Genomic DNA, 15,604 nt, shown 5'->3' on the forward strand with positions numbered 1-15,604 from the left:
TCTTCCATCTCCACCCTGCCACAGCAAGTCTTAGGGATAAAGACCTGATGGAGATTTCAGCAGTGCTCCCTGCAGCATCCTGGGGATTTGAGATTGCAACTTGGTTTCACTACCATTTACAGGCATCCACAACCCAGCTGTTGGAAGATCTCTTTCCTCTTCATTCTCCACCTGATTTATTAATTTATTCCTTGTCTTTCTTTTACCAAGCCCACCTTTTTGCTGCCCCTGCACCTTGTTTTCTCTGCACCGACTCCTTCCAAATAAGCAACCCATCCCTAACTACTTTTTCCCTGTTGGTCTGATTTCTACTACATCTCTGCCCAACTTTGGTGTTTCCAGCAGTGCTATGTACACAATTTTTGGCCCTGTACTGATGCAGCTATCTAGATGAGGTCAACCTTGCATACCAAGACTCCCTTCCAATTCTTCAGTTCATGTGTTTCATGTACATTTTATGCCTTCTGGACAGAATTAATATACTTAAGCCTTGACTCTTGTACTCAGCTCAAACTAAGCTTGAGCAGTTGCTCATCATACACACGAACTTGCATAACAGAGCAGTAACCTGTTCTGTACTCGCACAGAAGCTTTACCCCTAAAAAGTCTTAATTGCCCTTCTGGTGCCCTTCAGAGGCCAAGACTCTTAGTTTTGAGGCTTACTGTTCCTGCAGGACGTATTGCTCACGCTATACCTAAGTATCTGTCTAACATAAATCCGTATTTCTGAATGGTCAAGTCCTCTGTTAGTTTCAGTGGAACTTCTTTTAATCAATGCCCTTTTAAAGTGCCTCAAAAGGATTTAGATGCTTGTTTTTACCTTTTGGAAAAAATGTAATTTTGGTGTTTCTTTAAAGCACAGAGAACATCAGTGATAGAGATAATCTGAACTTCCCAGACATTTCGATTGCAGATTCTTTCCTTTAGTTGCTACACAATATCCCCTCCTAGTATTTTTAACTTTTTTTGTCTGTGAAGGATACAGAACTGACTAAAATACTGAAGCAAAGATCCACTTGTGATGTACCAGAGATACTGAATTTACAGATAAATTGCTACATAACGATGCCATATATATTTGCACTATAAGAATATATATTTACACTACAAAACTTACTGCTTCCAAAAGCTGTGTCAGTGGCCAGTTAAAAGTTGAGCTGGTGTAAAAAAGTTCCTTTTGAGAGCCACTAAATACAATGAAGTGTGTAAAACCTTTGACTTGACCATGGATTGGTGGACTTCTGAAATACCACTGTATTTCATTCATACTTAATATTCTTTCTCATGGTACAGATCTGAGTCTGAGACGGAGTTTTCAGTTAGATGGACCTTGACTTGACCCATTGTGAAAGTGCAGGGCTGACATCCTTGAATACATGTATTTAGTACATACTATGTACTTCATTTATCTCCGATCTACATTGCATAGTTGCTGGTATAGATGTTTAAATTAAATTCTATCCTAAACAGAATCTGTTGTGTTCGGCTTCGATAGCTTCTTCGGCTATCCAGACTGTGATCCAGGTACTTGATGGTATAAAAGCAGGACAACTGCGATTAAAACTGCAGATGAGTACTTGTCTGAGGGGAAGGGAGAGTTGGCAGCATCATCCTCTGTAGGTCAGCTGTTCAGCTGTTGCTGTAGGGCTGTCAATGGTCTCTCAAAACGCTGTTTTAAACTCACTTTTCTAATACCGAGCCCTCTTACTGTAATCAGGTTTTTTAATTCTTGTTTTAGACACAAGCAGATCTTCAACTCCAGCCATGTTAGCCTCTGACCCAGCTACTTGTCCCATCATTCCTGGATGTGAAACAACCATTGATATCTCCAAAGGGCGGACTGGTCTTGGTCTGAGCATTGTTGGAGGAGCAGACACTTTGCTGGTTGGTTGGAAAAATATGTGTCACTCAAGTGAAATAACAATGATGAAATTAAAATGTCTGATAGAAGAGATTTTTTCTTCATTAGTTTCTGTAGCAGTTATAGAAAGATACCAAAGATACCAGTTGGGGGCGGGGGGGGGGGGGGGGGGGGGGGAGCGGGGGAGTAAAAAAAAAAAGAAAAAAAGCACTTTTAAAATTGAAAGTATAAATGAAATTCTTAAATGTTTTGGTAATTTGTTCATCATACATCTGACTGTTTTGTTTATCACTGATGAATTATAGTAGGAATTTTCACTTGCTCTTGGTTCAAACTAGGGGCATGTTCTTTCAACATGCAATTTATTTTTGTTTTATTTATCCACAGGGAGCAATCATTATCCATGAAGTATATGAAGAAGGAGCAGCATCTAAAGATGGAAGACTGTGGGCTGGGGATCAGATATTAGAGGTGTGGTGGTTTCTTTGGTTGCTTTTATTGTCATTTGCTAGCTAGGCATCTTCTGTTTGTCTAAGGTCCTGCACACTTTATCATTGTATGCTTTCATTGCAGGTGAACGGGATTGACCTCAGGAATGCCACACATGATGAAGCGATAAATGTCCTCCGACAGACTCCCCAAAAAGTTCGTCTGACTGTGTACAGAGATGAGGCCCAGTACAAGGAGGAAGACATGTATGATGTACTCAATATAGAGCTCCAGAAGAAGCCTGGCAAAGGCCTTGGGCTGAGTATTGTTGGGAAAAGGTATGAATGTACCTAGAGAGTCAATGTCTGGGACTTGCTGGGCATGCTCATGTTTCTGTTGGCATCTGGTGCTCAGATCCTGTGGGCTTGAAGGCCGCACATGTCATTTTTGTGCCTAAGCTAATTGGCCATTCCTACAGGAACTAGCCCAACGTTACTCAACAGAAAAATGAGACAATGTTTATTGTGTTCTCAATAGCAAGCCATAAAAGTGGCCCTCAAACAATACTGTAATGCAAAATTCATGTGTGTATTTGCAGAAATGATACGGGAGTGTTTGTGTCAGACATCGTCAAAGGAGGAATAGCAGATACAGATGGGAGACTGATGCAAGGAGATCAGATATTGACAGTGAACGGAGAAGATGTTCGAAATGCTAACCAGGAGGCTGTTGCAGCTTTGCTAAAGGTATTGAAAAAAGAGAAGGTGGATAAAAGTGAAGACTTGAGATCCAGATTTTTTTAAAGCTTTAGCTTTATTCAGACTGAGTTCAGACTGTTATTGAGATGTCAGTGAGAATGAGCTGTGGACCCAAATTTAAGCTTCCTAAAGTCTAGAGCTTTCAGATTTTGATACTTTGCCTGATGAAAATGGGAGTAGTGGTGGTGCAGAGTGCCATATGTTTGTAGGGCAATAGAAGACCATTACCTAGAACAACCTAAAACTTAACACTGTATTTTCTCCAACAAACTGATAACTGGTTAACTATCTCACATTTTTAGAAAGATATGCAGAACTGACTTTAAATGATGGAGAATTCATCAGAGTAGTTGTGCCAAAAAGTGATTACTTTTATAGTTGACAATGTTCCATCTTTTTTTGTTGTGTGTGTGTGTGTGTATGTCTAGTGTCACCTTACATCCGTTAAATACTAGAATGCATTTTCCAGTGGCCAAGGCATCTAGTATAAGAAATTGCTTTCTCACAAAGATAACTGAAGTAAACTCCTATCTGCAGCTCTTGAAACCAGAATTTCTGCACTCAATAAATTTTGTGCTTCTGATGTCCTCCCCCTATTTCCAAATTGGAGTGAAGTCAGATACACAACATTTCCTGTGGTCTGGCAGGAAGTCCAGCTGGTCAGCCAGCTTGTCTGTTTTCTATCCAGGGTTTTGAGGCATTCCTGCTGCATGGTAAGGATTCCATCAAGTCAGCATTTTCCAATGGAAAACTGTTCCATTGGAAAAAATTTAACAGCCACTGCTCATCGCTGACTCTTGGATACATAGATACACAGTCATGCTTCTTTGCACTCCCATTCAAAGGTATATTTTTCCAGGTCTTCAGGTCTTGAAGAGTTCCTCAAGCTTTTTTTGTTGGTTTTTTTTTGGGGGGGGGGGGGGGGGGGGGCGGGGGGGCGGGGACGGACAGGGAGGGAGGGGGAAGTAGAAAGCGGAGGTAGGAACACTTTTTCTGTATTTTCAGCATATGCCTGTAAGTGAGAATGCCAGAAGTGGGTCTGTGTTCTGACAGTGAACTTGTTAGTAGGACTCTTCTGGGGTAATAGTACTTTTCCATTCTTACTTGATACTTTATTTTATCTAAGGACAGTGCGTTTCTTCTTCATATGCTGCACTTTTACATCTCCTCTAAACTAAAATGCCATTTTATGTGGAAAGTTTCTTTCATTTTGGCAAGCATTTTGGAGTATCTAATTGAAGATTCTTAGTTCCCACTTACCATTCGTATATTCATGTTTTAAATACTTCATCCCACTCAGTAGTACTTGTAATTAATTGTCCTAGCCCTGAGAAATGAGGCTTTTAAAATACCTTGGATACATTATTGTTACCAATTCTGTTTTGTTCACACAGTATAAATGGAGTAAAGCATGATCACTCACATGTAGGCAGTCACCATTTTTAGTTCAGGTATCAGTTCTATTTTCATTCATGAGAGTAAGATCTAGGAGTGAATTGTCTTGAACTGCCTGAAATGTATTTTGCTAGACAAATATTTATAATCTTTGGAAAATCCCAATGTAGTTTAAGCAGCATGAGACCTCTAGAATGTGTCATCAGGCTGAGAATTCCGCCTGTTCTTGCAGTGTTTCTTTTTACATAACCCTAAAACGTGAAAAGCTGATCATTTTTCCCCTCATTTGACTTACGGATTTGTCAAATGGGAGATTTCAGGAAGAGAGGGAAAGCTGTAGTAAAACTAAATGTGGATTGATTTATTCACAAGTTCAGTTGGAAAGTATTACCTCCCACTTTCACATATTATAACCTTTAAACCTCATTTGTGGGTTTGCATTTTATGCGAGGATGTGGTAATTTTAGGTACATAGATTACTTCCTCAGTTTTCCATTTTGGGTAAGAGTCGTCTGCATGGTTTAATATGAGTCAATTCATACAAGCAGGAAAGAATGGTTTTGCCTGAGCTTTGATCAAGTCTTTCCCAGGACATAGAGAAGTCAACATTATTTAAAAAATAAAAAGCAATTTAGTAATAAATCTCTTTAGTGTCACTCCTAAGAGAATAGCAACAGGATATGAGATATGGAAACCGTATTTGAATGAATGTGTCCTGTTGTTGGCTTTGATATATTGGTCTATTTCTTACTGTGAATTTTCTGACAAATACATGAACCTCTCTTAGGGTAATACAACTAAAGAGTGATAAATAAAGGCAAACTTATGTAATACTAATTTCTTTGGATACAGAATTTCATACTAACAACTTCTCAATGGAAGAAAGAAGGAAAAGCAAAATAGCAACAAAACTTGGAATTTTCTCCATTTGAATACGTTGCAGATAGGTGGTCTTCTTTTGACGCTACTTGTATTATTTCAGAAGTCCAGTTTTCTAAATGTTGTTTGTGGTAATAACTTACCTATCTGTTTCCAAAATCAGGCTACGGTCTTGGTTTCTAAATATTTGATTGCAGGGTGAATTTTCTTCAGACATGCATTTTATGCAGACGTGTAAATACTTAGTAGTATAATTAAAAGCTTAAAGAGTAGTGGGAGGATTTTCCAATGTGCAAACAGTCCATATCACCCAGCTTCCTGTTGCTGATGCAGAAAGGTCACTTAAACTACAGATAGATGTTTGGAAAACTTCCTGCCCAAAATTTCTTGAATTATGTTGGTATGGATCCAGAGTAACAGATAATTTCAAGAGTGGGAGAGAGATGACTAACTACCAGCTTAAATACCATGTTCTCAGTCATATCAACAGAAATAATGATTAACACTTTGAAGCGTTACACTATTTTTAGTGCTTACTGTGAAAATACTCAATTTCACTATTCCTTGAAAAATGCCATTTTGAAAATATATGTTGACATTACAATTGAGAAGCCAAAACTACTCCCTGTTAAGTGAAAGGTAACAGAATTAGTCATCTTGTGTAATTTTCACATCTGTATTGTAATAGTGGTTAATCCAAAAAGTACCCTGCTCAGTATTGAATATCATGGTGTACTTAGTTTGTATGGCTCTGATCCTGCCATGAGCTCTGTCTGCTCAGTGCTCATCGCAGGGTTGTTAGCCTGTTATTTTCCCCTCTGTCCATAGTTCTTTCTTCTTCCACCATCTAATAAGTGACTTAAATATTGTCATAAGCTTTAATGTTGTAGACAGAAGAGATGTGTTACAAGTGACTGGTTCTTCAGTGTTCATTAGGTACAGTAAGACTAGAGGTCGGAAGAATAAAAGCTGGTCCGTTCCACTCCGAGAGGAGAACATCCCAGAGCAGCCAGGTGTGTAACTGTAAAACTGTTTAGTTTGGAAGAAATAGTTGTTAAATAATGAAAGCAAATAAAAAGAATTGGTTTTATGATGACAATGATTTTCCACATACCTGATCCAAGATGAAGAAAAGTAGTTTTTATCTACTTTGCAGCTTTTCAGTAACTATTTTATATGTTCACTTTAGCGTATTGTATCTGTTAAAGACATGATCCAGCCAAAAATGTAATCCAGAAATGGCTTTGCTGTGTCGCCTAGTCTGGTTTTTATAGCTCCAGCCTGAGAAGCAGAGAGAGCTCTGATTCTCATCGATACCAGAAGAAGTTGGAGTGGACTTTAAACCTGTTATTTTTGGAGTGCTTGGCATGCAATGGAGTATTGTTTCAGTAAACTTAGTGAATTTCTCCACTCCTTGCATATTCTTACCGTAATCTTGGTCATCAGAAGCAGGAAACCTGCACCCTTTCCATCAGGCTTCTCTCAAGTTTATTTATTTTATTGTTGGTCTAGTGGTGGAGTGTTATAAACTCGCATCAGTTTCTGCATTTGAATGCATCCTTCATCTGGTAGCAGCTCACATCATGATTTTCTCCAGCAGGAGCTATATTTCTGAGAGCTCCCAAGTTACCTTGGAACTTTCTCTGGTTATAAAGTGGGTATGCAGATCATCAAGTACTGAAGATAAATAGTTTTAAGACATGTCATCATTAAATAGTTTCAAGTGAGCAGGTTAAGACTGGATAAGACTGAAATGTTAGGCTCTCTTCAAAACGGGTCATGCCAAACAAGGTGAAAACGTGCAGGCTCTGGGCGATCTTAATCTAAGTTGCTAAGTAAGAAGAAGCTCCCGATGTTGAACGTTTTGAAGAGTCTGTAACAATCAGTGAACTAGTCTCACTGGGAGCCATGTTATTCCTCTACGTTGCCCTGCAGGTATAGTGAAAATCTTTCTGGAAATTGTGCAGATGAAGCTGAGTGGAGAGCCTAATCTTAGTTTTAGCTGATGCAGTGGGTGAACGTGAGAGTACACATGAGGATGTATAAAGAAATGTCTTTTGTATTCTGTCCCTACCTTGATAATTGTGGCTAACTTTTGCACCAGAGGATCTGTATGAGATGGTAGAAGGTGCAAATATAAGGGCACAGTCTGGCCCTCAGAAGCAGCACTTCAAAGCATTGCATAGGGTTGTAGGCATGCAATCTCTGTTGGTCTAACGACGTTTCAAACAAGGAGCCCTCTAGAGTGACCAAGAAATATGTGGAGGTTCACTGTGTCGGCTTTAACTGGGCACAGAAAAAATAAAATACAGCAAAATCCACTGAATACAGTGGGTTACAGTTTTATCAATTGAGTGTCTGAAGCTGCTCTCTAATCCAAGTCTAACACTGTATTTAGGTCAGTGAAGGAAGTGGCAGTCGCTCATCGTTCAGCTTCCCAGTTTCTGGGTCCAGTGCACCTGAGGTCTTCGAAAGTGGTCTAAAGAAGAATACCAGTAAGGTTTCTTTGGTGCTTTCAGTATTTTATACATGTGAACTGGTAGCTGAGATCTTACACTTTCTCTAAAATGTTGTCATTATGTGCTGTAGACCTGAAAGTGATTCCTTAGTCATTAAAATGCTGCAGGGGTGGTTATTGTACAGTATGTTGTATATATCTTTGAATAGCTTTTTATAAAAGAAATTAGCAGCTTGTTATACCAGCAGTTTACATATTGAGAATCTAAGTTGAGCCATAATTTTCTATTTAATTTAAATACGTCTTCAGTCAAGCTGTCTCATTCATAGAAATCCAGATACTGTATAGTTCAATTAGAATAGATGTGGAATAGCTGTCTTGTGCTCAAATTTAGAACAAAGTTACTTCTGACCAAAGTATTGCTAGCAAGTAATAGTTTTTTCTATTGTATTTGAGCATGCTTAGCAGTCTTATTCCAAAAGTGATTTAAGTGGAGAGAATTAATGACTTTTTCACCCATTCTAGAAGTATTTCAATCCTATTAATTTAATGACAGCCACTTTCAAAATCTGCTTAAAACATATGTCTACAATAAACCAGTAGAAAGTTAGAATCATCATAGTGGTTTGGGTAACTTTAATGGAAAAGTTTCCTAAAAATGCTAGTTTAACTTTTCTTTTTCTAAATTCATTTGACAGCGGCTTCTGAAATACAGGGACTAAGAACAGTTGAAATAAAAAAGGTAAGTTACAGCATGAAGTGGTATATATCAGGAACAGGTTTTGTAGATGTTGTCAATAGATGTGTTTACAGAAAGGAAGAAGTCTGGCCCTGTTAATCATTTTGAGAGAGGAATTGATGTGGCAATAGCTAATTAATTTGCCCATCTTTTCAGGTCAAGACTGTGTCATCTCCACTACCTATATTTTTATGTAAAATCAGTACGATTTATGCTATCACATTTTGTGACCTGTTTTGAAAGCAAAAAGAGGAAGGATTAGTAAGAGATAACGGGACCTAGTTTTACTGTTATCAGACTGAATTAAATCCAGACTCTGTTTTAGTGAAGTCAGAGGAACTGTACCAAAGTTGCAAGCCCATTGTTTGGTATTTCATATTTTTCTTCACACATATTTTTAATGGGTAGGCTTTTACATGACAGCTGCCAGGTTTTCAACTGTGAAATTCTGTCGACTTCCTTATTTACAGGAGCATGGGAACTGAGTCACAGACTGCTTCTGATTGTTCAAAATATTTATATTTATTTTACTTTGCCTGGCATGTAGTTCACTTGATTACATGGATTGTGTTTAGCCATTCTCTTTTTACAGTAGAATCTGCAAATACCAGTTTACAGTAGCAGTTTTTGCAGTTAGGCAATTAGGTAGTTGTACGGTAGTGAACAGCTAGTTTTGTTCTTCAACAATAGGACACTAGGGGGAGCATAAAGATTAATTTTAGTCTTCAGAAGGTTAATAATAGGAGATTGATATAGACGATATTAAGGACAAGCAATCCCATCTGTCCAGTTTTCCTTGCCCAGACTTTCTGTGCTGACATTAAGGGTCTGATGCTGAATTCTGTGAGTATTTAGTTTAGTTAAGATAAAACGTACAACTAAGTCAGCAAATTGTCACCTACCACTGATAGGAAGAAACATACATTGTGCTCTCTGCACTGTCTCGAAATGATACAAAGTGTATTAGCTTAAAAAATGGCTTGAGACATAGGAATTCTGATTTTCATAAGATAGGGGCTTTAGTAATTTTTTGAGATAAGCCTACAATTTTCTGTATGTGTTTTTCTTTCCAGAAAAATCTAATCTTTTTTCATGACAATAACAGGGCCCTGCAGATTTGCTAGGAGTGAGCATTGCTGGAGGTGTAGGAAGTCCTCTTGGAGATGTTCCTATATTTATTGCCATGATGCATCCGAATGGAGTTGCAGCTCAGACTCAGAAACTCAGAGTAAGTTAATTGTTAAGAAGGTTGTACAGATTGCATGGGTAATGCACAGTAATTACTCTAGGCAGGCAATAAATTAGCAGTTTAATGATACAGTCATAAGTGCTTCTGGCTGTGACAAGAATTTTTGTGGTTTGGATTGACAAAACAGTAACTCAGATTGGTAGCATAGTAAAAGGTAATTGCTGAAAGATACAAACTTTGGGAAGGAAGTCCTAAAGCAATCTTGGGTCATAGAGGTGGTCAGCTTGTGAAAATGAAAACTAGAGGGAGTGGTTCAGAATGATAGATTCTGCAAGTGAGCTCCACTGATGAGCGTGGTGGTCATTCCTGCAACCGTATGTATGCAGTGTGTTTTATCTCTCATGTTTTCTGTGCTTATCTGTCTTAGGATAGAGATAGTACTTTTTAGGTTCTGAGTTAAATGGGAGGTCTTATCTGATACAGCACTTACAAGCGTACTGTATATCTAGTCTGTACCAGAGGTGGTTGAATTTGACTCATGCTCCTTGGAAAATGGACAGTGTTATTTCAGGATGAATTCAAACATATAATCTCTGATAATTCACTACTTCAGTCTGTCTATCTTCAGGTGACATGCAAAATGCATCTCTTCTTTTACATGCTGTATATTTCTAGAGTGTTAGGATCAATTCTGTAAAGCATCATTACTTTTTTACACAGAATACACTAAACCAGTGTAATTTGCTCATTGTGATGTTGAATTTTCTACCTTTATATTGGGTCATTATGTAGTTCAAAGATGATTTGCCTTCAGGAGAAAATGTATCGTGAACAGTTGCTAATTTCTTTCTTCCTGCCCTATATCACTGATAAATCTGGCTGACTGCAAATACGCAGATCTGCTATTGTTAAAAGAAAGTCACAAATCTATGTAACTAAACTTATTGTTAGTTAGATTTTCTACATTTTCTTCTGCAGGTTGGGGACAGGATTGTTAGCATCTGTGGAACATCTACTGAGGGCATGACTCACTCCCAAGCTGTTAGTCTCTTAAAAAATGCTTCAGGCACTATTGAGTTGCAGGTAAAAAATCTTCAGTGACATTTGGAATATTTTCTGAATACTATTTTGCCAGCTGCTACAATGAATTATTTTAGCATCAGCATTCACATTTTACTGGTTTACAAACTCTATTCCTAGGTTGTAGCTGGAGGAGAAGTGAGTGTCATAACTGGTCAGCAGCAGGATCCACCTACATCCAGTCTTTCATTTGTGGGACTAACTTCAACAAGCATTTTTCAGGATGATTTAGGGTCAGTAACTATAGAATATACAACCTCTGTAGCATGTTATTTTAGGTGGAACTCAACCTAAAAAACTTAGAAATTCTAGCAAATAATGGATGAATTGTTTGACTTAATCATGACTTACACATTTGGTATACATGGGACCTGTAGGCCGTAGATCCTCTTCTGCATTTTTCATTATGTGATTTGCTGTGCTGCTTTATTTTGCCCCTCTGTAGTGTTATGATGTGATTTGATTTCTTCTCTGTAAATATGGCCTCCTTTGTTTCACTGAGCCTTGGTAGCTGGGATTAATTGGTACACCCAAAATGTTTTTTCTCAGACTTAAATAGCAAGGCCCTTTCCACAGTGGTACCTGTGTTTCTATAATGTGCTTTCTAGCACTGGGCTATCAGGAGCATCGAACTTTTCTGGTGTACAAGGTATACATACTGCTTCTGGTATACTGCAAGGTACAGCTATGTAAACAGGTTTTGCCTCAAACTGTGTCATAAATCTGAGGCATTTTTCTTCTAGGAACAGGGAAAGAGAGAATGGGGTTCTTCAGGCACACAGATCTATTTCGAAAGATAGAACTTCAAAATTTCTTACAGTCAAAGTATATGTGGGGAAATACACCTACAAACGGTCTGTATAAATGCATACATACAAATACACAGTCATATATTAGAGGAGGAGAGAAGCAATTAAACCTTCCAACATAAACTATTGGGGCTAATTTTAGACATTTTTGGGAGGTCTAATGGATTACAGGATTTTTAAAGTAGATGTTTGTTATGGAGATTGGAGGTACTGGTATTGCATCTCTACTTCACTAGTAAGCGCTGTTAGTGGGACATTGCAGCTGTAACTATGCCCTGAGCTGGGTGGAAGAGGTGTTTGAAATAGCTACCTTTAAGTAATAACAAGACCATTAGACAGTTATAGTGTTTTACGTGAACTAAAACAGCCAGTTCATTATAATAAAAGCATTTGTAGTTACAGTGGAAAGGGAAATGTATTGCTTAGCTTGAAAGGAGAAATGTTTTTTGTTGAATATTCTACATGTTAAATCATAAGTTCAGACAACATCGCAATACTCTTCTTCCTTTTCTTAGACCTCCTCAGTACAAGACCATTACTCTGGATAGAGGACCAGACGGCCTAGGCTTTAGTATTGTGGGCGGTTATGGCAGTCCCCATGGAGACTTACCCATTTATGTGAAGACGGTGTTTGCAAAGGTAAAGTGTAAATTTGTTCAGACAGTCCATTTATTAGTTAGTTCACAGCAGCTACTAGCTTAAATCATGGCCTGAGTTTGAAGCCAAAGGATTGTTACAGTTTCTCACAGCTTTTCTTCCTTAGTGCAAGTGCTGGTCAAAATGTGCTTGCAGCATTTGAAGGCTGTAGTCTTAGGAAGACTCAGAATTTCCAAATGCATGTGACTGCATATGGCAGAGTCTTCTTCAACTCTCAGAACTTGATTTGTGCACATACTTAGAAAAACAGCCCCCTTGCCATATGTTTAGAGTGTATTTTCTTCAGGTTGTAGAAGGGACTGTTTTATTTATTTTGACTGAGAGTCTGAAAGGTAGACCAAGACAAAACAATTGAACTCAGTCTGGACCTCTGGAGACGTTCAGGTACTGACCTGGATTTGATAGTTTGGACTGCCCTAGGAAACAGCCCTGAGTCAGAGAAAACTGGAATCAAGAATCCCAAACTGTTATGGTAAGTCAAAGTACAGAGCTGGGTTTTGATTACTGAATTTCTTATACCAGTTGCTGAACACTTCTTCAGGTCTTGAAAATTTTACTTCTATAATGGCAGAGTTTAAATGACATACTAGCTGGATGAACAGGGTTAAGGGAATATAAAAATCCTGTAGATCAGATTTCTAGATGTTGTGAAACTTAGACAGGGCAGGGCATACTGCAGCACTAGCAGGCTGTACTACAATTGACTGTATTTGAATCATTGAAAATCAAAAAATTTTTAAGGGGTTTTGTGCACTGAATCCATCTTATTCAGACCATAAGGACGGTGTGGCAGGGAGAACAAGAAATGCATGAGTCTGCAGTTACATGTTGTATTGTTTCAGGGTGCAGCAGCAGAAGATGGACGCCTGAAGAGGGGCGATCAAATCATTGCTGTGAATGGGCAAAGTTTAGAAGGGGTGACCCATGAGGAAGCGGTTGCTATTCTGAAAAGGACAAAAGGAACAGTCACTTTGACTATTGTGTCGTGAACTGGCTGCCCAAAGGGGTAGGGTCAATAAGACTATATTATTTACATTCTGCATAGCAAAGAGAATGGAAATGTTTAGATAGCCTTCTTACTCTTCCAGCTTCACAGGACTGTGTTACAACACTGAAGAAAAGTAACATTTAACCATATTTTTGTATACAATAGAAGTATTTCTCTTACTGTCAAACCACTGAGATGAAGTTATGTCAACTATGGAAAGACGTGGATATTTTTCCTATTGGTATTATAATGAATGCTCGTAAGCCACCAAAAAAAAAAAAAAAAAGAATGTTTGCATTAATAACCGCACAACAAAACTGGAATGTTTTGCTAAGAGGCTTTGGATATTTGAAGTACGTTGGAAAAATGATAAAGTCAACAAGGGGGTGGCATGGGCAGCAGTAGTCAGAAAACAGAAATAAGGTTATTGAAGAAAGAAAGTATTAACAAAATATGGAATTTTGGGAAAAGAAAGAAAAGTATGTAATCTGGGGGCAGATGATTAATGGACTTAGATGGTTATTTGTATTATTTCACAGTGCCCAAGTAGAAGGAGCTGGGTGGATGACTTGGGTGGGTTTTTTTGCTTGTCTGTTTGTGTGTTTGAATTTCCTAAGTCATGGTGTATCAAAAAAAAAGAAAACTATGTTTTAGTTTGGCTTAGGTTTGAGGGTTTGGGGTGGTTTGTTTTTTTTTTTTTGAGGCAGGGAGGTGTCTGTGTGTGTTTTGAAAGGAGAGGACTGGTGTTGAGGGCTGAAAAAGCCGTTTGCTAGTGGAAGCTACTCCTGGTAAATGAGAGTGCCCAGCAACTGCAGTATTAGAAGAACTAGACTTTTCTTTTGTAATAGTAGTGTTTTCTAGCCTACATGGGTGTGATAGCAACCTTCCCAATATGAAATGTGTGTAAGCAAAGGTTGTCCTTTTCCAACATGCAAGATTAACTACAGGCTCAGTGCAGATTTTTCTGCGAGCTGCTTGAATCAGAGCCACGCACAAACCACTCAGGGCACATTTACTTACCTGCAGACAGAGACTTGTGGATATTGGTGAAGCCAAGGTGGAAGATGTTGATGTTATGGTGTTGCTGCCATTATCACTAGCAGCAAAGGTAGAGTCCTTGTTGGACTGAGGAGGCCTAAAACCAGGAGTTGAGGGTGGGTAAAAGGCTGAAAATCCCTCTCAGTGGAGGTGAGTAGTAAGACAGCAGTGAATGTCTTTCTCCATCAGCATTAAGCAGAAGAGGAGATTTGAGGGCCACAAATATTGTTTTGGGGTTACCAGTTTTAGCGGCACAAATACCAGATAGTGTCTAGTAAGTACGATGCAACCATGGAGCCGTTCTTTGGGCAGCAGTGTGGCCAATGAATTTATCAACATCCTCAGTTTCCTAAGTTGGGATCCTCACTAGAACTTTATCCAAAAACCGCACTTGCTGAAACCCTTAGCTGATTGTAGCCTGCCTTTGCCTCTGCTCCTTCTAACTGGCTTTTAGGAATCTGGCAGATAAAGCACGCTTTGCCCATGATTTACCTTCCTGCAGAAAAATTCCAGCAAGTCTTTTAAGGGAGAAAAATACCTAGCTAATTAGCATGCTAATTAGCAGCAAGACCCTTTGTGTTAATTAGCAGAAAAAATTGTAGCAAGAAGGCCACCATGTCAGTTGTCATTTAAGAGAAATCTGAACTGAAAATGCAGGCAATGGTCAGGCCATTATTAGGGGAAGATACAAAAGGCTAGCATTTGTTTTAGTGGGACACAAAAACAGTATTAGGAATGTCTGTGAAATAGTATTAACGAATTGATAGCTATGTCTAAGTGAATTAACTAAAAAAACCACCCTCTTTTGTCTCTCTAACTATTCTAGAAGTTACACTGTGGTAGGCTAAGATGAAAGAAAACACATGGTACCCTTACTGGATGCTGTTGTTATTGAATTCCTCTTCTGTACTTATTCCTTAGTTAGAGTGAGAAATGCCTACATTAGAGTATGTAAAGTTACTTTAAATAGTATCTATATTTGTAACAGAAGTAGTGTGCAGCTATTTTGTTACTGCTGTTGTGTCTAAACAGAGGATTTAAGTGAATAAATTCCAAACTGTCATGATGAAGAATAAAGTTGCAGGTGTGTTTCTGGTTGCTTTACAATGGCATGCTTGCATTATTCATTCTGTTGTGAAAGACTAATTCAAAACAATTTAATAAAAAAAAAAAGGCATTACTCTATATGCGAACCTTAAAGCATCTGCTAAAAATTGCTTTATTTGGATTTTAAGAGTTTTATATTCACTTGCAAACTCTTAGCAAATCCATGAGACCAGATACCAAAACTATCTAGGAATTAATATGAACCTGTCTTGCTTTT

General features: G+C 38.4%; 1 protein-coding gene across 1 annotated transcript in view; it reads left to right on the forward strand.

Annotated features, from left to right (window-relative positions):
- MPDZ (multiple PDZ domain crumbs cell polarity complex component) overlaps positions 1-15,357 on the forward strand; it is a 90,930-nt gene extending 75,573 nt beyond the window's left edge. Inside the window, exons 38-49 of the mRNA XM_050912624.1 lie at positions 1,739-1,884; positions 2,249-2,332; positions 2,435-2,628; positions 2,889-3,036; positions 6,249-6,335; positions 7,721-7,817; positions 8,479-8,522; positions 9,625-9,747; positions 10,687-10,791; positions 10,909-11,021; positions 12,113-12,236; positions 13,097-15,357. Coding sequence (XP_050768581.1) covers positions 1,739-1,884; positions 2,249-2,332; positions 2,435-2,628; positions 2,889-3,036; positions 6,249-6,335; positions 7,721-7,817; positions 8,479-8,522; positions 9,625-9,747; positions 10,687-10,791; positions 10,909-11,021; positions 12,113-12,236; positions 13,097-13,243 — 1,412 coding nt within the window. The 3' untranslated portion in view covers positions 13,244-15,357. The remainder of the gene's footprint in view (positions 1-1,738; positions 1,885-2,248; positions 2,333-2,434; positions 2,629-2,888; positions 3,037-6,248; positions 6,336-7,720; positions 7,818-8,478; positions 8,523-9,624; positions 9,748-10,686; positions 10,792-10,908; positions 11,022-12,112; positions 12,237-13,096) is intronic.
- Positions 15,358-15,604: the final 247 nt, after the last annotated feature.

Source organism: Gymnogyps californianus, chromosome Z, assembly GCF_018139145.2.
Source record: "Gymnogyps californianus isolate 813 chromosome Z, ASM1813914v2, whole genome shotgun sequence".
NCBI classification, from domain to species: domain Eukaryota; kingdom Metazoa; phylum Chordata; class Aves; order Accipitriformes; family Cathartidae; genus Gymnogyps; species Gymnogyps californianus.